Source organism: Manis javanica, chromosome 1 (genome assembly GCF_040802235.1).
Source record: "Manis javanica isolate MJ-LG chromosome 1, MJ_LKY, whole genome shotgun sequence".
Taxonomy (NCBI): domain Eukaryota; kingdom Metazoa; phylum Chordata; class Mammalia; order Pholidota; family Manidae; genus Manis; species Manis javanica.
Genome location: NC_133156.1, coordinates 36,470,050 through 36,496,267, shown reverse-complemented (window position 1 = coordinate 36,496,267; position 26,218 = coordinate 36,470,050). Strand labels below are relative to the sequence as shown.

Genomic DNA, 26,218 nt, shown 5'->3' with positions numbered 1-26,218 from the left:
TTCACACTTATTTTCTTTTCCCCCATGATATAGTTGCTAACGAGCCAGTTATCTGCACTCCAGTTTCCTTAGGCTTGGAAAAGGCAAAAGCCACCGTTAATAACAAAGTCACTTTACTGAAAAAGGACCCACCTAAAGAGAAGACAGGTTGGTATCTAGTGATTAAAATGTTTTGTTAAAGCATCCTTGGATATTACATGCAACTAAAAACCCAATAGTGTATATTCTTTGTTTTTTTAGGGCTTAAATACTTGTTTTGATTATGTTTCAATTTTGGGTCATGCTCTTAAACATTTTTTTTAGCACTTGATGAAGTATCATTGTGTACTTGTTGATGCTGCTTCAACAGTGTTCACAAGGACATGTGTCTCTGTTGTGAACACCGCCTCCAGCTAATTTAGTTTGAAAGCTTCTTTACAAGGATAGGAACTTTATGCCCATCAGTATCACCTCCAGTAAGTTACATTCACCCAGTGGCATTCAGTTTTGTGTTTCTGACCAGCTCTTCCTCAGACAGTCTGTACTTTCATTACATTCCAGATACCTTAATCAAGAAGCGAAAAGCCCGCTCCATGCTTCCACTGAGTACAAGCCTGGACCACAGGTCTAAAGAGGAGCTTCATCAGGACTGTTTAGTATTAGCAACTGCAAAACACTCCAAAGGTACAAAAAAGAAACTCTCTTGGCCCATCCATAGTCTTCTGGGGGACTGGCATAGAAGAGGTGCTGGTTTACTCGTTGGTGAATGAGCAAACAAATGTCCAAAATTGTTTGTATTCTTACATTCTTTCCCAGCCTTCCCCTACCCAGCTGCCATGTTCCTCATTCTGACCCATTGTCAGCACTCCCCAGTGCCTTCAAGATACAGTGCTGTGCCTTTATTATTCTCAGTCAAGTGGTTACCAGCCACCTGTATGCTGGAATTGATATGACAGCCTACGTATCTCAGCATGGTTAACTCTGTCAACTGTTTTTCCCCAAGAAACTATCTCATGTAGAAAAATATTATTTCTTATTGGAAATATACACATAGTATGGCAGCTCCTTTTTTAAAAATAATAAAAGTTTTTGTTTATAGGTTTTTTTTTGGTTTTAATTTTTCAAAACTTTCATCTAACACCTGTTATTTGATATGTGACCAACTGTATTTTTCTTAATTTTGAATTTTAAGTGTTAAGAAGGGATCCACATGATAAAATGAAATTCAAATAGTATTAAAAAATAGTAAATCTCCCTCCCACCCTGACACCCTCCCTTCCACTTCTCCCCCAAAGCCATAATATTATCAGTTTCTCCTCTCTCCAGAGATATTTTATGTTCTTATTATACGCATAGCCCTCTTTTTGGGACTGTGGGGTGAATTCCTCTAATTTATACAATTAACCATATAGTTTTAATTATTTCCCTTATTGGAAAACTACTCAACTCACTTTTAAAAACAGTGAATAATGGATGAATCCCTTATTCATGTGGTAGATGTGGTAGATCCTAGCTAACATTAGGACATTTCTTGTTAATTTTTTTGTTTTGTGTTTTTTGTTTTGTTTTTTTACTGCATTTAAATGCATGTTGAATTTTGAGTTGGCTTTTTACATTCTTTTTTTGCCAAATCTTTAATTGAGCAAACTATAAACTAAATTGTGCTGTTGGATTTTGCCAAGACTAAACTCAACACACTTTTAAGTATTTTCCTATTTTGCTCCCTTTGTAACCAGCGGTGGTGTCTGTTAGAGTAAACAAGGGCACAGGGCTTTTTTTTTTCACTGTCTGAAATGGGGTTCTGAACATACACTTGGAAGTAATTAGACAGAAAATGGTAATCTCTGTAATCACTTCATTTGACTTTTTTTTTTTTTTTGGTCTGTTTGAATTAGCAGAGCTAAAGGAGGATGTGTCTGCTGATCTTGAGGAAAGATTTCATCTGGGGCTTTTCACAGACAGGGCTGCCCTGTACAGAATGATTGAGGTTGAAGGTGAGGCAAGTCCATTCAACATAATCCCTTCTGTCTTTGTGCTTCCCTAATATTTTGTACAAAGCTCTTTTATGGCTGCCATCATGGGGCATCATAATGGTTAATTTTATGTGTCAGCTAAGCAGGTTTTACGCTCTCCATTTGCATATTGGCATACACCCACTGGGTCTGTCATAGGACCCTAAACATAACCATGTTCACTGAGTACACCTGAAAGCAAGTGGCTGGATACATGCCCAAGTGGGCTTCAAGCCCTACTATGAACACTGGGTGGTGATTTATCCATCAGCCAGGGACTACACAACCTAGGAGTTTGTTCCTCTCTTTCATCCTGCCTTTTTTTTTCTAGAAGTCAGGCAAACAGATGTTTCTGAAACATCTTTGAAACATTATCTCTTCTCCAAACAGGAAAAGGTCACTTGGAAAATGGCCACCCTGACTTATTTCACCAGCTCATGCTTTGGAAAGGAGATCTAAAAGGTGTTCTCCAGACTGCAGCAGAAAGAGGGGAGCTAACAGACAATCTTGTGGCTATGGCACCAGTTGGTATGTTCTTATCAACAAAAGCTCTGTCATCTCAAGGATATATCCACTAAAGGTGGCCACTGTCTTATTAAAGGACAATTTGGCCATGTCTACTACAATTTAAAATGTATATACCTTTTGACTCAGCAATTCTAATTATAGGAATTTAACTGCACTTACACATACACAGTGACAAAAATACATATACTTTCATTGCAGCAGTATTTGTAATAGCAAAAGATCAGATCTTTGCCCAATAGCTCTTTGCCCATCAGTTAAAAGACTGGTAAATCTTACACATCTATACAGTAGAAATTCCTACAGATAAAAGAATTGGGCAGCTCTGTGCATTCTGACAGGAATGCAGCTCCAGAGTGTAGTAAGTAAAAAGAATCAGGGTGTAGATGCACAACAGAATATTTACTACTCTGTTATTTATATTTATACAATGTAGTTGTGTATTCATAGATTATTTCAAAAAGGTTTCAAAAGAAACTAGTAATAATGGTTGGCTCCAGGGACAGAAATTTGGATGAGTTTGGATGGGAGGGTGCCGGGATAACAAAGAAACCTTTTATGCCATGCCCAGTGTCTTAGCTTTTAATTCAAGCATGCTTATAGAGAGAGTAGTATAAAGGTCATGAGTGTACAATGAATTTCATAAACTGAATACTGTAAACAGGCATCCATATCAAGAAATATAACATTACTAGCACCTGGAAGCTTCTCTCATGCACTCTTTCATTCAGTCTTCACACATCCCAACAACAGTAATTACTGTCCTGACTTATATATTCCTTTGTACCTTTTGAATTGTGTACTATTTTTTATGTATTACATGATCAAAGAAATAATTTACATTTCAAAATGTGGGTAAAAGGGAAGTAGATGTAGATTATCTATAATGGCAATTGGATTAGTAACTAAATGTTCTGCTTAATGTAATGACTAAAACAAGGCATTTCCACCCAAATGTATGTGCTTTTTTTCCTTAAATCTGCTTTTATTCAACCACCATCCTTCTTTTCTGTTTTTTTTTTTTTTAAGCTGGCTACCATGTATGGCTGTGGGCTGTGGAAGCTTTTGCCAAACAGCTGTGTTTTCAAGATCAGTATGTCAAGGCTGCCTCTCACCTACTTTCTATCCACAAAATATATGAAGCTGTGGAGCTGCTCAAGTCAAACAATTTCTATAGGTCTGTATGCCCCTATACAGTAGTTGGAGATAATATGAAATTAATCTGCTTAACAGCTCTCCTTCTGATAACCAGCATAAAAACTTTATTGTAACTAAATATCTCAAGTATACAGAAATATATGTATACTAGGCTTAACAAACATCAGGGCACCTACCATCTATTCTTAATAAAACTTGTCTTATCAGTTTTTGCCACTTACCTTTTTTAAAAGCTCTTTACAATAAGTTAAAGTGATTCAAGTAACAAATAGAGAAAACATAAGACAAAAGAGACAGTATCTGATGGCCACCCCAAAAGCTCTCTATGTGCCCCCAGTTGTTTTTGTTTAACATTCCAGTTAGTTGAATTGCCTTTCTACAAGTCTGTCTTCATCCCTCCTGTAGAAGTAACCACTCTCCTGAAATTGGTATGAACCTTTCCTTTCCAAGTTTTTCTTCCACTACAATACATACTTAAGTACTTATGTATGTATGTATGGTAGACAGCTTACAATTAGTTCTGTTTTTTAATCCAGTCTAATAGTCTCTGCCTTTTAATTGGAATGTTAGACCATTTACATTTAATATAAATGTTAGTATGATTATTTTAAATCTACCATCTTCGTATTGTCCCATCTGTTATTTCTTTACTTCTTTTCTTGCTTTAATTTTGGTGAACTGAATTTTTATATCTCCAATACTGGCTTATTAGCTACACTCCTTTATTTTTTTGTTTTTGTTTTTTTATGTAACTTTAGAGTTTACAGTGAGCATTTATAGTTTTATCACAGTTTACCTCAAATTATGTACCACTTCTTGAATACAATATGTTTCTTTCCTTTCTCCTAGCCTTTCTGCTGTTGTTTTAATACATGTTTGACATGTTTAACCCCTTATTATACCATTAGAATTTTTACTTTAAACACTTGTTTTAAATTTTTATCCTAAATAATTTTAAGATATTTTTCTATTTGCCCTCCTACTTATATTTCTAGCACTTTTCATTCTTTTATGTAGATCCAAGTACTTCAATTTTTTTTGTTATGTGGTTTTGCTGGTGACAAATTCCATCAACTTTTAGAGACAAAGCTCTTTAATTTTGCCTCCATATTAAAGGATCTTTCACTGGATGTAGAAATCTGGATTGGCAGTTTTTGTCATTCAGCACTTCAGAAATGTCATTCTGTGTTCTCTTGGTTTGCATTGTGTTTGACTTGACTGCTGCATTTGTTCTTATCTTTGTTACATAGGAACTGTCTTTTTTCTCTTGACTATTTTTAGGACTTTCTCCATCACTGGTTTTCAATCATTTTATATGATGACTTTGGTGAGACTTTTTGTTTATCCTGTTTAGTTTGTCTTCCTTTAGCAAATGTTGGACTCTGTTTTGATAAGCAGTTAATGTTGCTTGTGGATCAGCTTGATCATTTCATAGCTTGTTTTTAAGCTTTCTTAGGGCAGGTTTAGAGAAATCCATACTCTCTAGTTAGTTTGCCCCTCCCATCTTCTGGTGTCTTTACTAAATGCCTTGTGTATCAACAAATCAGAACTCAGTATTTGACTGGTCAAAACTCAACAGTCCCCAAGCCCTGAGTGAGCTCTAGGAATTTGTTCAGCCTGTAGTTCCCTGATTTCTTCATCCAACCTTAAGGAGTTCTTCACACATGCATGGCAACATATTAGCAAAGACTCAGTGGGCTCCCAAAGCAGAGTTCTGGAGTTCTTTCTCTGGACAGTTTCTTCCTTCCTGCCATCCTGCCCTGAAATTCCAATTCCTCCTTCTGTCAGCTCAGACTGCTGAGGCTCTCCTTGGGTTACCTATAGGAAAATGACTTTAGGAGGGCCCTGATAGGGCTCACATCATTGGTTCCCTCGTCTTTGGGGTGACAGTCCTACACTGCCTGGTGTCTAGTGTCTGAAGAGTATTGCTTCCTTTGTATTTTGTCCAGTTTTTTAGTTTTCTTGCAAGAGGGTAAGTCTGCTCACCATTACTCCCATCGTGGCTAGAAATTGGGGTCTCAAAATACTTCTTAAATATTGCTCTGTCTAGATCATGTTAATCTCAAATGCTTTTATTCCAGCAACAACATTATGATGGCTGCAACTCAGAAATTCTATGTCATTTGGAAAATATTATTTCAGGGATATGCAGATCTTCCAAAATATTAACACATTTCATTATAAAATATCAAAAAAAAATTACATTCCTCAATACCACCATCAATCTCATGAGAAATGTCTTTTAACTTTTGGGAAGCTGTCAAGCCTGCAGTGAAAGACAAGTTTTCTAAAATTCTAATTTTCCCATGAAAGCTCAAATTATTGGCAACAGTACTTGTTGGTTTTCTGCAAAGTGGCAGGCTTTGTTCATTTTTCAGAAAACATCTGCCAAATACCCAGTGCTGAATAAGTGTCATTAGTCATTCTTTCAAAAAGTAATGAGTTTCCATGAAAAAAAAGCAGCTAATTCAGCCTGCAATTCTTTCATACAAGTTTTTCCTAGAACAACCATCATATTTTGGAATACAGCAAAGAACACAAAAAATGTTCTTCCTATTTTGTCATACAGGGTATTAAAAAGACATGGACTTGAGGAATTTGGTAAAATTAATTATTTTTACTGCTTCAACAAGGGCATTTACCCTTTTGTTTTTTTCTGACTACAAGAGCTACTACCTTGGTTTGTACACAGATGGCAAAAGTTTACTCACCATTGCTTTAAGTCAGTGCAAACATCAAAACAGTAAGAAAAGGCAAATAACCTCTTAGCATTATTATGAAAATAATTTCAACCTCATGAACCCCCTGAAAGGGCTTAGGGATCCCAGGGAATCCACAGACCACACTTTAAGAACTGATGACCTATGTGAAGAATTGAGCTCAGCATGTAGTTTTAACTTCCCATGTAACACAAATATAGTTTTTTATGGGAAGCTGGAACAATATAAATGGCACAAAAAGGATAGTTTCTGTCTTTCAGCCCTTTCCAGGGCCTCTTAGAGAAAGGCCTTTTCAAATTAGCTAATAATCTGTTCTTGCCTCTAGGGAGGCTATCGCAATTGCCAAGGCCCGGCTTCGCCCAGAGGACCCCATCCTGAAAGACCTGTACCTCAGCTGGGGAGCGATCCTTGAAAAAGATGGCCATTATGCCCTGGCAGCCAAATGGTAAGCCTGAGAGGAACAGGAGTGTACCTACAGAGGAGCTATGACACAGAAGGGGAAGACAAGAATAAAGGGGATAAATTTACATGTGAAGGTAAAGTGACTAGGGAAAAAAGGCCTATGTGTATTAAACCCAGCTTCATAAGACTCACCATTGTCTACCTCCTTGGTATTTTTATAAATCACATAACTGTTGAAAAACCTTGGTAGGAGACTCAGAAATTACACCTTCTTCGAATGTCTTACACCATCAAATGAGGGAAATAGAGGGAATGACTCCTCTGCTTGGGTTTAGTTCAGCAAGTATTGAAATTCCTTTATGCCCCTATCCACATGATGTTGTCTCTTGTTCCCTGTGCTGTGATGTCCTCGGCCTTTACAGGAACAGCCAGGGGCAGTGACACACTTGGTACCACAGGAAGAAACGAGGCGAAGTAGAAGTGATTTGACCCTCTGGGGAGTGCGAGTAGGAGGTCTGTTTATGACACTTTTGGGTTTTCTTTGTATTACAGCTACTTAGGGGCCACGTCCGCTTATGATGCAGCCAAAGTTTTGGCCAAAAAGGGGGACGCAACATCACTTAGGACAGCTGCAGAGCTGGCTCTAATTGTAGGAGAGAACGACTTGTCTGCTTCCCTGGCTTTCAGATGTGCCCAAGAACTGCTTCTAGTCAGGAACTGGGTAGGAGCCCAGGATGCCCTGCAGCTCCACGAAAGTCTAAAGGTCAGCCTGTTATTGCATCTCCTGCTTTTTAAGAGGGAAGGACCCCAAATCCTTTTCTAGTCAAATTCCAAGTGAATAACCCAGTTGCACAAGCTGTACCAATTTTGCAATTATTGTTAGAAATATCCAGCAAGCCCAGGCCATACTGCCTCACTAAAGTACTGTGGCTTGTCAGTTGCTGTATGCAGAGTAAAATAATGTGGTCACTCAGTAATTCTTGCTGTTTATCAATTTGTGTACAACATCTGTGAACAGATGGTAGTCAGTGCAACCCCCAGGCTGGCAATCTACTTTTTTCATTGTTACCATCAGCATGGGCTTAGAAACCCTGGTGCTCTACCTGTAGCACCCCCTCTTCAGCTGTAAGCTGTAACTATGTGTGGTGAAATCAGCATTTTGTTACGTGTTTATTTCCCATCTGGTTAAAAATGAGAGACTTACCACTGCCTTTTTGACACATCAAAATTGAGATTACAGTTGACCCTTAAAAACACAGGCGTTAGGGGTGCCAACCCACACACAGTTGAAAATCCATGTATAAATATTGACTCCAAAAAAAGTAAACTACTAATAGCCAGCTGGCCTGCTGTTGACTGGAAGCCTTACTGATAACATAAACAGACTATTAACATATATTTTGTATATGTATTATATACAGAATTCTTACAGAAAAGTGAGCTAGACAAAAGAAAATGTTCTTTTCAAAGTGCTGCAATCTATAAAAAGTTTTCCAATACATTGAAAAAAACTTGCATGTTAAGCGGACCTGCACAGTTCAAACCCATTTTTGTAGGGTCAGCTGTACTTAAATTTTTTTTTTTTTAATTGCAGTCACTGTCCATCAGCATAGTAAGATGCTATAGAGTCATTACTTGTCTTCTCTGTGCTACACTGCCTTCCCATGACCCCCCTACATTATATGTACTGATCATAATACTCCTTAATCCCCTTCTCCTTCCCTCCATTCCCACCCTCCCAACCCCTTGCCTTTGGTAACTGCTAGTCCCTTCTTGGATCTGTGAGTCTACTGGTGTTTCATTCCTTCAGTTTTGCTTTCTTGTTATACTCCACAAATGACTGAAATCATTTGGTACTTGTCTTTTGGCTTATTTCACTGAGCATAATACCCTCCAGCTCCATCCATGTTGTTGCAAATGGTGGGATTTGTTTTCTTCTTATGACTGAATAATATTCCATTGTGTATATGTACCACATCTTCTTTACCCATTCATCTACTGATGGACACTTAGGTTGCTTCTGTATCTTGGCTATTATAAATAGTGCATATGTCTTTTTGAATCAGGGATCTTGTTTTCTTTGGATAAGTTCCTAGGAGTGGAATTTCTAGATCAAATGGTATTTCTATTTTTGGTTTTTTGAGGAATCTCCATACTGCTTTCCACAGTGGTTACACCAATTTACATTCCCACCAATAATGTAGGATGGTTCCCCTTTCTTCACATCCTCACCAGCATTTGTTGTTCCTTGTCTTTTTGATATTGGCCATCCTAACTGATGTGAGGTGATACCTCAGTGTGGTTTTAATTTGCATTTCCCTGATAATTAGCAGTGTGGAGCATCTTTTCATGTGCCTGTTGGCCATCTGAATTTCTTCTTTAGAGAAGTGACTATTCGTATCATGTGCCTATTTTTTAATTGGGTTATTTGCTTTTCGGGTGTTGAGGCATATGAGCTCTTTATATATTTTGGATGTTAACCCCTTACATTTGGGGTCATATGTATAGGTCTGATCTATACATGTGTATATTCTCCCATACTGTAGGATGCCTTTTGGTTGTACTGATGGTGTCCTTTGCTGTACAGAAGCTTTTTAGCATACTGATCTATAGGTCTGTTCTTGTGCCAGTACCAAATTGTTTTGATTGCTATGGCTTTGTAGTAGAGCTTGAAATTGGGGAGCATAATTCCCCTAGCTTTATTCTTTCTCCGCAGGATTGCTTTGGCTGTTGAGGGTCTTATGTGGTCCCATATGAATTTTAGAACTATTTGTTCTAGTTCATTGAAGAATGCTGTTGGTATTTTAATAGGGATTGCATTGAATCTGTATATTGCTTTAGACAGGATGGCTTGACAATTCTTCCTATCCATGAGCATAGGATGTATTTCCATTTATTGGTGTCTTCTATAATTTCTCTTAGGAGTGTCTTATAGATTTCAGAGTATAGGTCTTTCACCTCCTTGGTTAGATTTATTCCTAGGTATTTTATTCTTTTTGATACAATTGTAAATGGAATTGTTTTCCTGATTTCTCTTTCTGCTAGTTCATCGTTAGTATATAGGAATGCAACCTATTTCTGTGTATTACTTTTGTATCCTGCAACTTTGCTGAATTCAGATATTAGATCTAGTACTTGTGGAGTGGATTCTTTTGGTTTTTTATGTACAACATCATGTCATCTGCAAACAGTGACAATTTGACTTCTTCCTTAACCAATCTGGATGCCTTTTATTTCTTTGTGTTGTCTGATTGCCGTGGCGAGGACCTCCAGTACTATGTTGAATATAAATATAAGTAGGGAGAGTGGGCATCTCCTTGTCTTGTTTCCACACTTAGAGTGAAAGCTTTCAGCTTTTCAGGTCAGCTGTACTTTAAAAGCATCAGCATTCTCACTTAGTTCCTAAAACACATAAATACTTGGTCCATTTTAGACAACTTTGCTGGTGGGATACTAACATTAAGTTTTAAGTTCCTCTTTCCCTAGTAGATTAACTGTGCCTAAAGACAGTTTCCAGCTAAATATTCAAAGCCCAAGAAAATCCTAGGTGAGGAGGCAGTGTTATTAGGACTGCAAGATAAAAATGGAAGCAAAAATAGGACACTCTCAAAGACAGTGTCACTTGGTGTATTATTTGTAAAATGACTAAATCTAGAGAGGTTTTCATTTTTCCAACCAGAAAATAGTTTCCAGAATGGTTATTTAACATTTCTTTTTTTCTCTGAACCAACATCCTTATCAAAGCAAGAAAAACTATAAGTTTATGCTAACTGTTGTTCTGATAAGTATCAGGCCATTTTGCCTGTATGGAACAGAGACCATCCCAGGCTTAACTGAGAAAATACTATCATAGGGGTACATAGGAATCTCATGGCAACTAAATACCCAGCAAAAATTAAGATTTCTTCCAGGCCTCTTCTCTGTGCTTCTGTTCTCTTCTCTTTAGCTAACTCCCTCTGTTAAACCTTGGACATGGCCCTGAACTCCTGTCCCAGATCTCAGATCTACACAGCTTGTCTGCTCCAGCATCTTCTACCCATTATGCTTTACTTCCATATTCCTTAATCAGAAGTTTGGGCAGGAGGCAAGAACTGGATGAGCCCAGCCCATCTTTTCTCATACTGGGCACACACAAGTCTTAGGTGGCTGGCCTGGATGTGGCTTAAATTGTAGTGCAAAGGGCTGTAGTTGGGTTCTGTGTCACAAGGTGGTTGTTTGGGCTCCAAGCTATGGGTGGGAATTCCTTGACATCTGGAAAAACAGTTATTACTCACCTCTTTTCCCCCTCACACAGGACTCACATTGGGTAGAGGCAGCCCACCAAGGGGGTTTGGTTGCTGCAAATGCAAAGGGGAACACTGACAAACTGGGAAAAGCTCTCAGAATAATCAAGCACTTTCCCTAGTAATAGTTCCTCTCTTCTGTTGTTGGGTTCCAGGGTCAGAGATTGGTGTTTTGCCTTCTGGAGCTGCTGACCAAGCATCTGGAGGAAAGGCAGCTTTCAGAGGGCAAAAGCTCCTCTTATAACACGTGGACTGCAGGTGCCAAAGGGCCCTTTGTGGAGAGGGTGACTGCCGTATGGAAGAGTGCCTTCAGCCTGGAGACCCCAGAGCAGTATCAGGCAGCATGCCAGCAGCTGCAAAAAATCAAGTACCCATCTGCTACAAGTAACACTCCCTCCAAACAGGTGCTCTGTCTGCCCCAGCTTTTAGTTTTAAGCACTCTAGTAAGGGCCCCTTAGTCCATGTCTAGTGTAATAAGGAAACAAGCAGAATGTCAGTTTGAATTTCAGGAAAGATTAAAGCAGGTTCAGGCAACCTGGAAAACTCCCTTTCACACTAATTAAAAGCCTTTAGCTTTTAAGTTAGTCTTAGCTCAGCATTCCCTTTTAAAGGGAAGAAAGTCTAAAAATACAGAAAAGCACAGAGAATAATATAAGTGCCCATCAACCAGAATTAACATTTTATCATATTGCTTTATAGTTTTGTGGGTTTTATATTCTTTTGGGGTTTTTTTGGTAAAGGAAATACAGTCACATTGAAGTCTCTGGTGTTCCCTTCCTCAGTCCCATTCCCTTTCCCAGCCCCTGTGTCAAACCATATGTATTATTTTGTATCTTGCTTATTTTAGTGACCATTGTAAAATCTATCCACATTGATGCAGAGATCAAGTTGACTGATTATAACCACTATACTCATCCTATGAATATACCTCAGTTTATCTACTTTTTCTTTTGAAAATGGGGGAGCAATATCTTATTTTTGAGGCACGAGACTTCCTTAAATGGTATATACACTTCAGAAAAGTTTAGCAGTTTCTTATAAAGTTAAAACATTCACATGCCCAGTGATCCAGTAGTTCCACTCCCTAAATATTTCACTAAAGAAAAGAGTCATATAATGATGTTCCTAGCATCTTAGTTAACAAAAGCTGAAAACTATAAACAACCCAGATGTCCACCTATACACAAACTGTGGCTTATCCACACAGTGGGGCACTCTACTATGCAACAATAAAAAGCAACAGACAACTAAGACCCAGGTAATGCCACTGACTCTTGAAAGCATTAGGATAAGCAAAAGAACCAAGACATAGAAGACTACGTGCTCTACAGTTCTGTTGATATGAATTCTAAAAAAGACATTATAGTGGCTAAAGCCAGATCAGTGGTTGCCAGCGGGTGGAGAGAGGGAAGTGACTGTAAAGCGGCACATGGGAATATAGTTCATGATGAAAATGTTCTGTCTTGATTTTGGTGGTAGTTATAGCATATGTATCTATGTAGATAAATAAATGTATCAAAGCACATCAAATAGTTTGCTTAAAATTGCTAAATTTCTTAGTTATACTCCAGGGTGCTTTTTTGTTTTTTAATTACAGCTTTTAGTCCCAGAAACTCACCTTTTAAATACAAATGTCAAGGCATTTTCTTAGCATGAGCAGACTTTAACACCAGACAAGTTTATGTTACTGTGAAACTAGATCAGAGTTTCAGAGAGGGAAGCAAATATGGGTGATGGAGATAGGCTGGCCTTTCGTAAATGTGGACTATATACACTTCTTTCCAAATGCAGCTAATAATGGTATCATGCCAGTGCTTGCTGAGAGAGGTTTAACAGAAATTCTGGTTCCTTCCTCCAGCTCCTGCTTCACATTTGTCATGACCTGACATTGGCGGTGCTGGGCCAGCTGGTGGCCTCCTGGGACATGGCTGTGGAAGCACTGCTTCGGGCTGTGGTCCGGAGCTATGACGCAGGAAACTTCACCATCATGCAGGAAGTGTACTCAGCCTTTCTTCCTGAGGGTAAATGACCCCCACCTCTGCTGAGGCATGCCTATTAATGGATAAGAAAAACACCACCAGTGTGTGGCACCAGGAGTGCATCAGTTATTGAAACACAGAGAAAGTTTGAATTCTCTTACCCAAGCTCCTGAGAAGTAGCCAGCATGACTGAGCTGTTTTCTTTCACCTAGCCCTTCCTTCCTTACTGCCTTCTGTAAGCTTTCTGTAAGTTTCAGAGAGAAATAGCAATGTGCTCACAAGGTAGTAAGAATTCAAAAGCACAGCAGAAGACATTGCTTGAGCTGCAGTAGTCACTAAACTAGATATGATTTTTCAGAGACACAGTGGAATCTTACCCCCAGAGCCTTCAGGTGGACAGATGGAATACTTTTTCTGTCATGCTCTGAATGACTCATAACCTGTAGCAACAAGAACATTGTCCTAGGCCAGGAAATGTTTAGCCCTGGGTGGCTTTGGAGGAAGGCATGTGGTCCCTTGGATCACTCTCCCTCTTTTTCCTTGAGGTCCACCTCTTGGTGATAGGAAACAACATGCAGGCAGGAAATCAGATTAATAGCAAATAAAGAAATGCATAATTCTAAACCTCTTCTTCTTCTTCCAGGCTGTGACCACCTAAAAGACAAGCTGGGTGCCCAGTGCCCCACTATACCAGCTTTCAAAAGTTTGGAGGCCTTTTTTATTTATGGACATCTGTATGAATTCTGGTGGTCTCTCTCTAGGCCTTGCCCCAAATCCAGTGTCTGGGTAAAGGCTACTCACGGAAAGACGACCTCTATTGAGCAAAGCCAGCAGTTAGACAATGCCAGCCCTGAAGAAAATGACACCAAAGCTTCTCAGCCAGAGCCAAATAGGCCTGTAGAACTACACATGAGACTCACCGAAGAAAGTGAGCGAATACTGAATGCTTGTAAGGAGCTCTTTTCAGAAAAGCATGCTAGTCTCCAAAACTCACAGAGAACCGTTGCTGAAGTCCAAGAGACCTTGGCAGAAATGATCCACCAACACCAGAGGAGTCAACTGTGTAAATCCACAGCTAACAGTCCGGATAAGAATGAGCCTGAACAGGAAGCCGAACAGTCCCTCTCTAGTCCTCAGAGCCAGTGGTAAGTACTGAGTCAATACAAGATGGAATTTAAAATACCCTGTGGAATTCTCATGTGACCAGATAAAAATCAGTACATGATGATGCTGATTAAGTCACAGCAAGATAATCTAGTAATTAAGACACAAGCTTTGGAGTCAGATGTGGGGTTCTAATCCTGGCCCTGCTGAGTGACTTCAGGCAAGATTCTTAGTGTCTCTGAGCTTTAGCTCCCTCACTGATAAATGGAGGTACCAACTCCTACCTTGCTTTTTTGAGAACTAAACAGTATCACAAATATTGCTAATAACAATAGTACAATAAAATCCTACCTTTGAGGAGTAAGTTCCCCAAAAAAATCAGTCTTGTAAAATGAGAAGTTGTATTGCATCATTAATGAAAACCATTGTGTTAATTGTTCTGTACTAGCTCAAAATTACACAAGGACAGTGTACAAAACTGCACACTGAACTGAGAAAATACCACGTGATAGGAATCCTGTAGCATCCTAATCACTTCCATTGAAAATTGAGGCCAGGTGGATGGCAGAAACCAGTCACTAATCAGTGAGGGGCTCATCTGCATTATCACAAGATACTTTTCCAGGGGCACTTGCAGTGATTAGCAATTACTGATAGGTTATAATGCTGAGTGCCTTTTACCTTGACTAGGTCCCCCAGCAGAGGACTTAGCCGATAGTAACCAGTACATTAATAAACTTGTAGCTGTTAGTACTAACTTTAAAAAATTAAGAAGTTTTGAAGCCCTTATATTTACTGCTGTAAAAATACTTCAACTGAAATCCTGAGTCAGAGTTTTGAGTCACCTCTCCAATAAGCTATTACATTCTAGACAGCTTTAGGTTTGGTTTTACTAAAAAGAAAAACAATAGTGCTCTAACCAGTGGCTTTTAACCTTTGAATCACAGGACCCTTTTGAGCTTAAGACACTCTTCCCAGAAAAATGTGCACCTATACACATACAGAGCCCCAGCTCTAACTATCCCCCAAAGGAAGTCTAGGCTCTCTGCCCTTGGCTCCAGACTGAATCCCCTAAAGGTCCTAAATTCTTATTAAAGCTGTGTGTCTAAGAAGTAGGGGTTTTAGAAAATGGTGAGGAATAATAATGCATTTTAGAAACTTTGTATTACCACATCACATTAAATTCCCTTCTCTTGATCTATTTAAAGCTGAGATAAAAACCCAGGTAACTAAGGAATTTTTAATAGGTTAATAGACTTAAAAGTTACACAGGACAAGACATACTTCTACTTTTTTATTATTAATTTATTATTTTATTATTACTAGCAAAGAAGAGAAAAATGAGACAGTGTCTCTGCCTGAATTAACCAAAAGGCTTACAGAGGCGAATGAGAGAATAGCTAAGTTTCCTGAGAGTATTAAGGTAAGAATTTTAGCAGTTCATTTAGTAAAATTCTAAAATTACTATTCTTTAAGGTCATCTACTCTGTTCAGTCTCTGAAATCTCTACACATTTATGTGTGCTTAAAATTTTAGGATCCATATGTCTTTGGTTGGCTAAAATATTTTGTGAAAATAGATAACACAAGTAATTTTATACCTTAGTCTGAAGATAAATCTAACATTTTATAATTGGGAAGTAAAATTAAAATTGGTATCATGTATAATGATAGTTAGGTGTATTTGGATGTGACCCTGGTAGTAACAGAAGCATCATGTTTTGAATTAATCTGAGTAGGGCTATAGAAAAAGATTCTATCATTTGAGGACATCCCAGCACCCATCCCAGTTTTGAGTATCATCTCTCCTTAAAGTAAACTGATGAAGAACCTTCTAAGGGAAATGGCTCAACATGCCAGAGAAGTATCAGTAGATGAGGCGTTGAGTTACTGATGCCTTCTGTACAGGTATTCATGGCTCTTTTGCAAATGCTTCCTTGTTCATTCCTGTGTCATCTTTCAGAACTGGCCCTTCCCAGATGTGTTGGAATGCTGCCTCGTTCTGTTCCACATCAGGTCCCAGCATCCTGGCTTCATGACCCAGGAGATGCAGCAACAGGCCCAAGAGCTTCTTCAGAAATACAGCAACACAAAAGTTTACAGAAGACACTTCCAGACCTTCTTCACATGAACTTCAAAGGGCCTTGAAGAAATTATGCCAAATTCAAAACGTTTGACACCTTTCACTTCTGCAGTTACACCTCACCAGATAATTTTTGATCCCAAGATATCTTTGCAGTAATACAAATGAGGGTCAAGTTTGAATCAGCTCCACCCTTAAACACAATGGAATCTGACTTTGGACTCAGTTTTCCTACTAGAGGAAAGATCGTGAAAAACCAGCAGTAGTTATTTAGAACAAATACCTGCAGAGTGATTGTTGGTCCATCTCTAAAGCCTTACACAGGTTTCACCCAAAGAGGAGAAACTGTTAATCACCCAAAGTATTATGTTCTTAAACACAAGCTACCTTTATAAATGCTTCATCTGATCATTAATGTGTCATTTTTGTTCAAAATAGAACTGCTGCATTTTCTATTGGTATCATTTTTTAAATTCTGTGTTAACTAGGGCTCTCCCCTTCTAGTCTTTCAAAGACTTAAGTTTGTGAAATAGGCCTTACCCGTCATGTTGACTCTACCGTCTGGTCAAAAATCTGGTTTTATTGTTTCATGTAATTGCTTATTTGAACAAGTTACTTACTAAAGCTTTAGAAGAACAACTAACTCAAATGTGTCTTATCTCTTCAGTATTAGAAGAAATTATTGTGATCAGATAGCTCAGAAATAAATCACTATTTCAGTGGTTCTTGATCTTGGATCACAGGGCCCTTTGAGAATCACATTACAACCACAGATGATCTTTGAAGAAAAAGACATATTCCTAATTTTGCATATGTAATTTCTGGATCAGTGGACTCCCAACTTTTAACATGATGGGACCCTACATACTGTTTAATTATAAATCCTTGTTGTTTTTGTTTTCATTAATGAGCATTCTCTTGAGGTCTGTTCTCTTTGAACAATGTCAAAAACAGATGTTTTTGTAATATCCCAGATGCTAGGACATAAAAATCAGACAGTCTGTGGTGGGATTGGAAGGGAGCACTCTTCCCCAATAACTGTTTTCTTATTGTGAAGGCTTTTGTGCTTGTGTCCTGTGTATTTTTAAGCTACTTCCTAGGGTTGGGGTGGTTGTGGGCAACAATGAAGTTCATTGACAGGAACTATCTCTAGGAAGGAAAATGTTTTAAGAGGCAATTTTCAAAACACTCTAACTGGAGTTTTTTGTTTTATTTTGTTTATACCTAGCTTTAGGACCTAAAAATCTTAGCTCAAAAAAGCACTTATTGTAGAATTTAGGTCCTCATAATTTACAGTCAGTTAAGTGAACTTCAGTAAGATACACTGTTCCTACGGATTGGAGAATTTTCTTGGTTGCAAAGCTAGAAATAGGTATGGCTAAGTGGAGAACTAGATACTAGTTGTACAGTCTTTGCTAAAATGAACAAATGCTTCCCTGCAGAGATGGAAAAATATTTATTCCCTTCACTTGAGTGCAGAGCAGTATTATTAAACTAGAAATTCTGAACTCCTGTGTGATCTACTGAAACCATCACCTGTGGGTGGAGGAATCCTGCAAACTCAGTTACTGCTTTCATCAGAACAAGAATTACTACTTGACAACTAAGAAAACTACCCAACAGCAGAAGATAACAGAAATGACATGACCCCATTTCTTCTCAAACTCCTGTCCTCTTTCCAATACTAAATATACTGAAGCTGTTCTAATCTGAATAAATGGTTTTCATTTCTGCCTCCGCCGCTAATTATCAGAACCACAAAAGAGCCAAAGCACTGAGAAGCTAACTCAAGTTTTCTGAATGGATAACATATCACTAAGCAACTAAAGAATTTATTTTGATCCTTTACCCTGCCAAAGTAACTTGGCCTCTAATAGTTAACTAGCTCTAGTACAAACCAGGTATTGGCCCCCATTGTCTCAATCCGCACTTTCTTAGTACTGATCAACAGAAGTTTAAATCAACTAATTAACAAGCTAATCCACTGTATATGACGGAGTGGCCCCAGGAAATAGAAGTAAATCCGGTTTCCTAGTAAGGCCCAACAATCAATGGTGAGTTATTACAAAGTGTAGGGGCAATTCCACTTTCACTGTTGCGCATTAAAAGATTACTACAAAGTGAGAGGTTCTCTATGCAAGCCAACTAGCAAAAAATCGAGACGAGTTTGGGGATAGACAAGATGCTTCATGTCACTAATGGCAAACAACTATCTCATACAGCCAGCAATTCATAGCTATGAAAGACCAAACCATGCCAGTGGTTAAAAAGAAATCTTTATTTTTACAAAATTAAAAACATAAATAATATTTACAAGCATCTTAAATACCAGCTTATAATACTTGACATTTTCAAATCATTTCAAATTGAGTTTTCCATTAAGTTTTTAAAATGCAAGATTATTCATATTCACCAGTTAGTGAGTTACCAGTTTTCATTTCCACTATTCCAAAAGGGTTTTTGGTTTTTCAAAATTGTCCATACCGTAGTCATTCAAAAAAAATAGTGTACTTTTTAAATGACTAATTTAAAAAAAAATCATAGTCCTGAGCTTCCTACCCCCACTTGTGGGATGTTACGCCAAGAGAACTCCATAAACCCAATTTTTTACTGCCCCATTTACATGTAACCACTCTAGCTTTTTAAAGACTCGTATTCCTGATACTCAAATTAATCCACCTTCCTAATGTCTCAAGTCTGTTGAAAGGAAAAGCAGAGGAAACAAGAAGAGAGGTGGGAGAATACAAATGACCATCTGAAATCACATTACTGAAAATATAAGGCTTATGACCTAAAACTTCATCTTACTAATTCCCTTCAGGATCAAATCAATATTTTATTATATGAAAACTTAAAATGATTTCAAATGATGCACACGTGACAGCAAACCTCAGTGGCACAATGGAACACAGACTTTAAAGACACACAAGTGGTTAACATAATACCCATTCTAGAGCTCCTCAGGAATGAAGGGTAGACAGATCCAGTAGGATTTTGTTTTTAAGAAAAGCTTTCCTTATCTGGTCTTCAAATTTCAGCACTAATTCATTTCCACATAATAGTACATAAAGACTAATAAAGAGTGAGAAGAGCAAAACTCAAGAAGGGTCATGTTAAAAAAAAAGAAAAAGGAAAGGAAAAGACTCAACATCTATAATCCATTTCACAACACACCATTTTGTTCCACTTTCCCTGGCAGCCCTCAGCTCAGCTGAGAATCATAGCATAAGTCTTCACCCTCAAGAAATTAGCAACAAACTTAAAAGAAAAAGAATGACAACAGGTAAGAGTTATATATATTTTACTAGTTTCTTTCTCAGTTGTCCCGGATATTTAAAAAGGTGTCAAATGAGCCATGGATGCTGGTGGCAGGAGGCAACTGGAGAGGAGAGCCTTGGGGAGGAAGAACAGGAAAAGACCTGTTCACAAATTCAGAGCAAACTCCACTCCTCTGGATCTAAAAGACATCTTTTGTCTTCAGTAAAACAAGTCTTTCTGTCCCCGCAGATGTTAGCACAGTTTGCTCAAGATGCATTTTCCCATGGGGAGGAAGGTAACTACACTGACAGCACAGTAAGCACCACGCTGGGCGCAGGCCCACCCGAGAGCCGCGCCGCCATCACTGCTGCAGGTTGTTGATGATCGCCAGGATGCTCATCTTCTCCTGGGCAGAGTCCACATCCTCATTCTGCTTCTGGGCCACTCCCGTGCCTAGGCCATAGAGCCGCCCACAGTACTTGGCATCATCAATACTGTCCTCAAAAAACAACTGCAAACAGGACAGAGAACTCATGGTGAGAATCATGCCAGGAGTCATGCCAAGTCTCAACACGACCACATAGGCGTCTCCCAGCTCTTGTAACGCCCCGAAAATCTAGCCAGCTAGAAACTAACTTCATAAAGAAAGGCTCCAAACCTTCCCTTCATAGTCTTCATGCTCCTTTCTCTAAACAGGCTCTTCTTTCTGAACAGACTTCTATTTGCCGTGAGTTCCTTCACTGCCAGGGTCCGTGTGCTGCCGTTTAGTACAACTGCTCCCATCTCCTCCCTTCTCTTTAACAAGCAGTACACTGATGAAGAGCTTGGGCTCTGGACTCAAGACTGCCTCACTGGGTGATCTTAGGAGAGTCACTTCAGCTCCCCTTAAGCCATGGCTCCCTATCTATAAAACAGTGTAATATAATAATAGGTTGTTAGGAGTGAGATAATGGACACTAAGCACTTACAGCAAGCAGAGTATCTCACCCTTGACACTACTGGACAGAATTCTTTGTTGGAAGTGGGGAGGTGGGGGTGTCCAGTGTATTGCAGTACTGTAAGGTGTTTAGCAGAATCCCTGGCCAGCTGCCCCACCTAGGACCAGGTTATGACAATAAAAACTGTCTCCAGACAATTTGTCTCCAGTAGCCTGCCAAAGGCACTTTGGGAGCAACATCAGGGATCGTGATCCTGCTTTGTTCTTTCTCAAGATTGCTTTGGCTATTCAGGGTCTTTTGTGGTTCCATACAAATTTTAAGATTGTTCCATTCTGTGAAAAATGCCTTGGTATTTTGATAAGGATTGCAATGAATTTATAGATGGCTTTGGGTAGTATGGACAATTTAACAATAGTATTTCTTCCAATCCATAAGCACAGAATAGCTTTCCATTTATTGATGTCATCTTCAATTTTTTTCATCAGTGATAAAAGTTTTCAGTGTACAGGGCTGTCACCTCCTTGGTTAAATTTATTCCTAGGTATTTTATTCTTTTTGTTGCAACTGTAAATAGGATTGTTTTCTTAATTGCTCTTTCTGCTAGTTCATTACTAGTATATAGAAATGAAACAATTTCTGTATATTGATTTTATACCTTGCAAATTTACTGAATTCATTTATTCTATGTTTTCTGGTGGACTCCAGGGTATTGTATATGTAGTATCATGTCATCTGCAAACAGTGACGGTTTTACTTCCTCCTTTCCAATTTAGACGCTCTGTATTTCTTTTTCTTGCCTAACTGCTCTGGCTAGGTCTTCTAATACCATGTTAAATAAAAGTGGCAAGAATGGGCATACTTGTCTTGTTCCTGATCTGAGAGAAAAAGCTTTCAGCTTTTCACTGTTGAGTATGTCAGCTGTGAAACATTTGATAAGTAACAGAATTCAGCATACAATAAGTGGGTGGTCTAATAAATGTGTTCAAAATATAGCAATCAGAAGAAAAACAACCACAAGGATTTAGAGCTGCTAAGAACACCAAGTACACTTCTAGACTTGAGCATGCTTAGTGGCCTCCATTTCAGAATACTTCTTTGCCTCCCAAACTACCTTTAATATATTGAACATCATAACAAACAAAAAACCAATTACTGTTTTCCAAGTGGTCAATTTCCAAGAGAAACTATAAATTTTCAACAAATCTCAGCCCACAAAGATCACCCACCTCCTAAGCCTTACCTCTTTCATTCTGAAGAATGCCATTCCTGTCAGCAGTGAGTCTGAGCCTGCCTGATGCTGTCTTCCAATTCTCTGCAAGTCCAACTGATCAGCAACCTCCTGAAGACCTCCCTGGAGATGTAAGGAAAGCAAATATTATGGATCCAACACTCCTTTACTGGAGTCAACTAAGTCCACCCCTGACTTTACTTCTTTTGGTGACGAGAAATGGAAATAGGCCATTTATTTAGCACGCCTAACCCCAAAAGAATCCCTTCTATAGCCCTCCAAATGATATATTGTGTTATATTCCACTTTTCACTCCTTTCTTTTCTATATCATTAATTTTGTCAGGCCTCTGTTCCTTACATGCCTAACTGCTATAAAACAAGGTTGAGGGAACAGTAAATGCCAATCCAATTCTTGATAGGAAAACCTCTTACATCAACAACTTATTATCATAGTGAGTTCTTAAATTGTCTAGGATCAAGAATTCCCTGTGAGACAATATAAGTTGGTCACAGGGACGGTGGTACAGCATGGAGAATACAGTCAACAATTCTGCAACATCTTACTACATTGATAGATAGTAACCACACTAGAAGGGGTGATGATTTAATAATATGGGTAACTGTTGAACCACTGTTGTATATCTGAAACCAACATAAGATTGTATATCAATAATATTTTAATTTTAAAAAAAGAGAGTCTGATACACTACAGACCCCAACTGTGACAAACTGCACACACACTTCACACTGCCAACTGTTTCACCAGGTTCATGGGCCCCAGGTTAAGAACGCCCATCCTTCATGTCCAGATTAAAGAGTTTCCACACAAATCCCTGTGCTAATCAGTTCCATATACACCCTGTCTAAGACAATGCTGGCACCTAGCAGGCACCCAAGATCACATGCTGAACACATCTGCTTTTTTATCTTTTTTTGTTGTTACTGATATTAAGAAAAATATTTTTGTACCTTAAGATTTTTGCAACTCTTCATCAGGTATTTCACATCATAAATGGACGGGAAGAAAAGGTTCAGAATATGAAAGAATTCATGTTCTTCTTCTGGCAAACGAGAATCCGTAAGTAACTTTACCATGTAGCCAAAATCATAGCCACTATAGAATGAGGCAATGAGATAAAAAACCAACAGTTAATAAGTCCCCAACATTCAACTGCTTTATTTCTCAAAGCTTATGATGCTACCTGGCCTTAGGAACTTAAATTCTCCAAAGTAGTTTACCCTATGGTAATCTGAATCTTCCATTAAATAACAGACTAATATGGGAGACATATAAAAGAACTCAGGGGTTTATAAATGTGGGTTTTAGTTACCAAAAATGAAAAAACACTGAGAAAGTAAAACAGCAATCTCCTAAGGGAAATCTGGTGTTTGAGGACCTAGGGACCTCCAGGCCAGCCATTTAAAAGACAAGAGAAAGATGACCAAATGCTTTGATCCTCCCCACTCTCCATCTTTCCACTTGAAATATACCCATTGACAGCCACATAATAGAGCCCAATACTGTGCTAAAGGAACCTGTATGAGCTCCAAAGTGTTTTTTGAAAAACTGAAAACATTAGGACAATTACAAAATAAGATTCAATTCCCTACTCCCAAAGCAGGAGAGATACATTCTCTGGGACTGACCTGTGAAATGAAAGCCATTTGACATTGTCACAGAGAACCACCCCTGATGTCATAAGCAGCTCTGCAAAGTGCAATGTGTCAATCCCTTCCTCTTCGTGCTTCTGAAACTGCAGCCCCGAGTTAGCAAGGAGATCTATGGAATCCTGGGAGTACATGTCCTCTCTAAAAAAAGAAAGTGTTCACTTCTTAGCTAGTAGATAATGTAACAGGGAAGTACTGGGCAAAAATACTAACATTACCTTATAATTGCAGAACAAGTATTCTTGAAATAATTTAAGAACAGATCAACTCATTCTTTCCAGTATTCCAGCAAGCATGCAAAGTAGATAATCTCTGACAGAAAAATGGAATGCCCCCCACAAAATAAAAGATCCACACCTTCTACTGTTTAAAGAAACAGTACCAACCAATACAAAAATATTTAAAATAGCAGAAAATAAAAAAGAATAATGTTCTTATGATACTCCATAGATATAACTGTTAGCAACTTGGTTCACATATCCTTGCAGACTATTTTCTCTACCTACACATACACACCTCCATATACACTTAAATTTATATATGATAGATCATCTTACTAGGTCAATTCTCATAGATATGCCACAACTCTGGCATAATATTCAACTTAAAGATATATCCATTAATTTAAATATGGGAATATTTTAATACCACATATCATAAAGTAGGGAAATAACTCCTTTTCCACTCCCTCTTACTGTTTTCCTTTCATTTGTTTTTCACAAAAACTCAGAACAGACTGGGAAAACAAAACACCACCATCTTAATTTTTTTCTACTAAATTAAAACCAGTGTTGAATTGCAATCTTCTGTTCCACTAAACAGTTCTTTAAACACATACACAAACTTTGCAATAAAAACAACCCTTACTTTCCCTTGTATATTATATTACTATTATGGTACAAACAACTGACTTCAGTAAGGGCTAAAAAAAATGCAGTTAAAGTCATCTCCCAAAATTATTCTTTGAACCTCAAGGAAATCTCCCAAACATATGAACAACAATCAAAAAATTATTCCTGAGTTATCAAATGTTTCAGTTAAATAAAGTAATATTAAAGAACTGGGGCCCAATAAGAAATACTCTAACACCACCTCATATAATCAATAAAACAATAGTCTTCCCCAAATTTTCATCCTCAAAAACTTAAAAATAGAACTATCATATGCTCCAGCAATCCCACTTCTGGGTATATATTCAAAGGACTTGAAAGCAGGGTCTTTAAGAGGTTATGTGCACACCCATGTTCATAGCAACATTATTTACAACAGCCAAGAAGGGGAAACAACCCAAATGTCAGTCAATGGATAAATGGATAAACAAATGAGGTCTCTACATACAATGGAATATTATTCAGTCTTACAAAGGAAGGAAATTCTGCCACATGCAACAATACAGATGACCCTTGAGGACATTATGTTGAGTGAAATAGCCTGTCTCAAAAAGACCAACACTGCATGATCCCACTTACATTAAGTATATAAAGTAAATTTAGCCACAAGTCTTTTAATTACATCAAAATGTACGTACTGTCAAAGAGGCTCCAGTTTTAGTTACCTATGATAGCATCTCCTCTATACCTTATTTCTATTATGAAAGATAATAATAACCCTGTTTTACAGATAAGGAAACTAAAATACAGAAGGTAAAATAACTGACTCAAAATCACCCAGCTAAGAAACGACAGAACAGATCACTCAAACCACAATCTTCTAAACTGGGGAACTGACTTTACTTTCTCATTTTAAATAGCCTTACTGAGACATAACTCACAAATTAAACAATTTACTCATTTAAAGTATACAACTTTAAGTAGTTTTTAATATATTCAGAGTTGTATAACCACTACTCATTTAAAGTATACAACTTTAAGTAGTTTTTAATATATTCAGATTGTATAAACACCACCACAATCAATTTTAAACCATTTCATCATCTCAAAGAAATCCCATACCTATTAAGCAATCACTTCCCATTACCCCATAACCTCCCCACCCCAAACTCTAGAAAAACTAATCTATTTTATCTTTATAGATTTGCTTATTTTAGATATTTCATATAAATAGAATCATACAGTATGTGGTTTGTGTCTAACTTCTTTCCTTTAGTAGAATGTTTTCAAAGCTCAGCTATGTACAGTATATATCAGTACTTAAATCTTTTGAACTGTCCAGTAACATTCCACTGCCTGGATATACCTCATTTAATTTATTCATTCAGTTTTAATTAAATTTAAATTACTTAAATGAAAAGTTTTGATTTATTTATTCACAGACATTCGGACTATTTCCTCTTTGGGGCCCTCAAAGATAATGCTACTATGAACATTTATGTATAAGTTTTTGCAGGAATGTATGTTTTCATTTCTCTTGGGTATTTGCCTAGGAATGGAACTGTGGGGTCATGTGATAGCTCTGTTTAACCTTTTGTGAAACTGCCTGTTTTCCAACCAGGCTGCACCATTTTACATTCCCAAATAGCAATGTATAAGGATTCTAATTTCTCCACACCCTTGCTAATATTTGTTATTGTGTCTTTTTGATTATAGCCACCTAGTGGACGTGAAGTGGTAATCTCATTGTGGTTTTGATTTGCATCTTTTCAGGAGCTTACAAGCCATTTCTATATCTTCTTTGGAGAAATGTTATTCAGATCTTGTGCCCGTTTTTAATCGGGTTTTTTGTCTTTTTATTGTTGACATGTAAAGAGTTCTTTAGGAGGGACTTTACTTTCTGAGATTCCTTACTCCATCTTCTGCTTGACTGTTCCATCCAACCCCTAGCTGGGTTTGGTGGAAACAAAACCTAAAATTAATAAAATCAGTTAGAAATCACACTTTGCACAAATGTAGCAGATCTAATAATAATAACACCAAGAAGTGT

At 38.0% G+C, this 26,218-nt stretch overlaps 2 protein-coding genes across 12 annotated transcripts in view; one reads left to right on the top strand and one right to left on the bottom strand.

Moving 5' to 3' along the window:
- Positions 1-17,977, top strand: part of GEMIN5 (gem nuclear organelle associated protein 5) — a 39,713-nt gene extending 21,736 nt beyond the window's left edge. The window contains exons 17-28 of one of the 2 annotated variants that reach the window (XM_017670774.3): positions 34-147; positions 541-663; positions 1,878-1,973; positions 2,382-2,519; positions 3,546-3,693; positions 6,720-6,839; positions 7,349-7,559; positions 11,235-11,483; positions 12,938-13,100; positions 13,702-14,203; positions 15,489-15,585; positions 16,125-17,977. In XM_017670774.3, the coding sequence (XP_017526263.3) occupies positions 34-147; positions 541-663; positions 1,878-1,973; positions 2,382-2,519; positions 3,546-3,693; positions 6,720-6,839; positions 7,349-7,559; positions 11,235-11,483; positions 12,938-13,100; positions 13,702-14,203; positions 15,489-15,585; positions 16,125-16,292 (2,129 nt within the window). In that variant the 3' untranslated portion in view covers positions 16,293-17,977. Of the gene's footprint in view, positions 1-33; positions 148-540; positions 664-1,874; positions 1,974-2,381; positions 2,520-3,545; positions 3,694-6,719; positions 6,840-7,348; positions 7,560-11,234; positions 11,484-12,937; positions 13,101-13,701; positions 14,204-15,488; positions 15,586-16,124 lie in introns of both variants that reach the window. The other variant, XM_017670772.3, reaches the window with a different exon arrangement.
- Positions 1-26,218, bottom strand: part of CNOT8 (CCR4-NOT transcription complex subunit 8) — a 68,409-nt gene that overhangs the window by 20,704 nt on the left and 21,487 nt on the right. For 4 of the 10 annotated variants that reach the window (XM_073231269.1, XM_073231263.1, XM_073231266.1 and 1 more), the window contains exons 4-8: positions 26,066-26,140; positions 23,318-23,479; positions 22,640-22,784; positions 21,681-21,791; positions 20,027-20,406 (exon numbers count right to left, since the gene is read on the bottom strand). In XM_073231269.1, the coding sequence (XP_073087370.1) occupies positions 20,221-20,406; positions 21,681-21,791; positions 22,640-22,784; positions 23,318-23,479; positions 26,066-26,140 (679 nt within the window). In that variant the 3' untranslated portion in view covers positions 20,027-20,220. The other 6 variants (XR_012129103.1, XM_017670775.3, XM_073231259.1 and 3 more) reach the window with 6 other exon arrangements.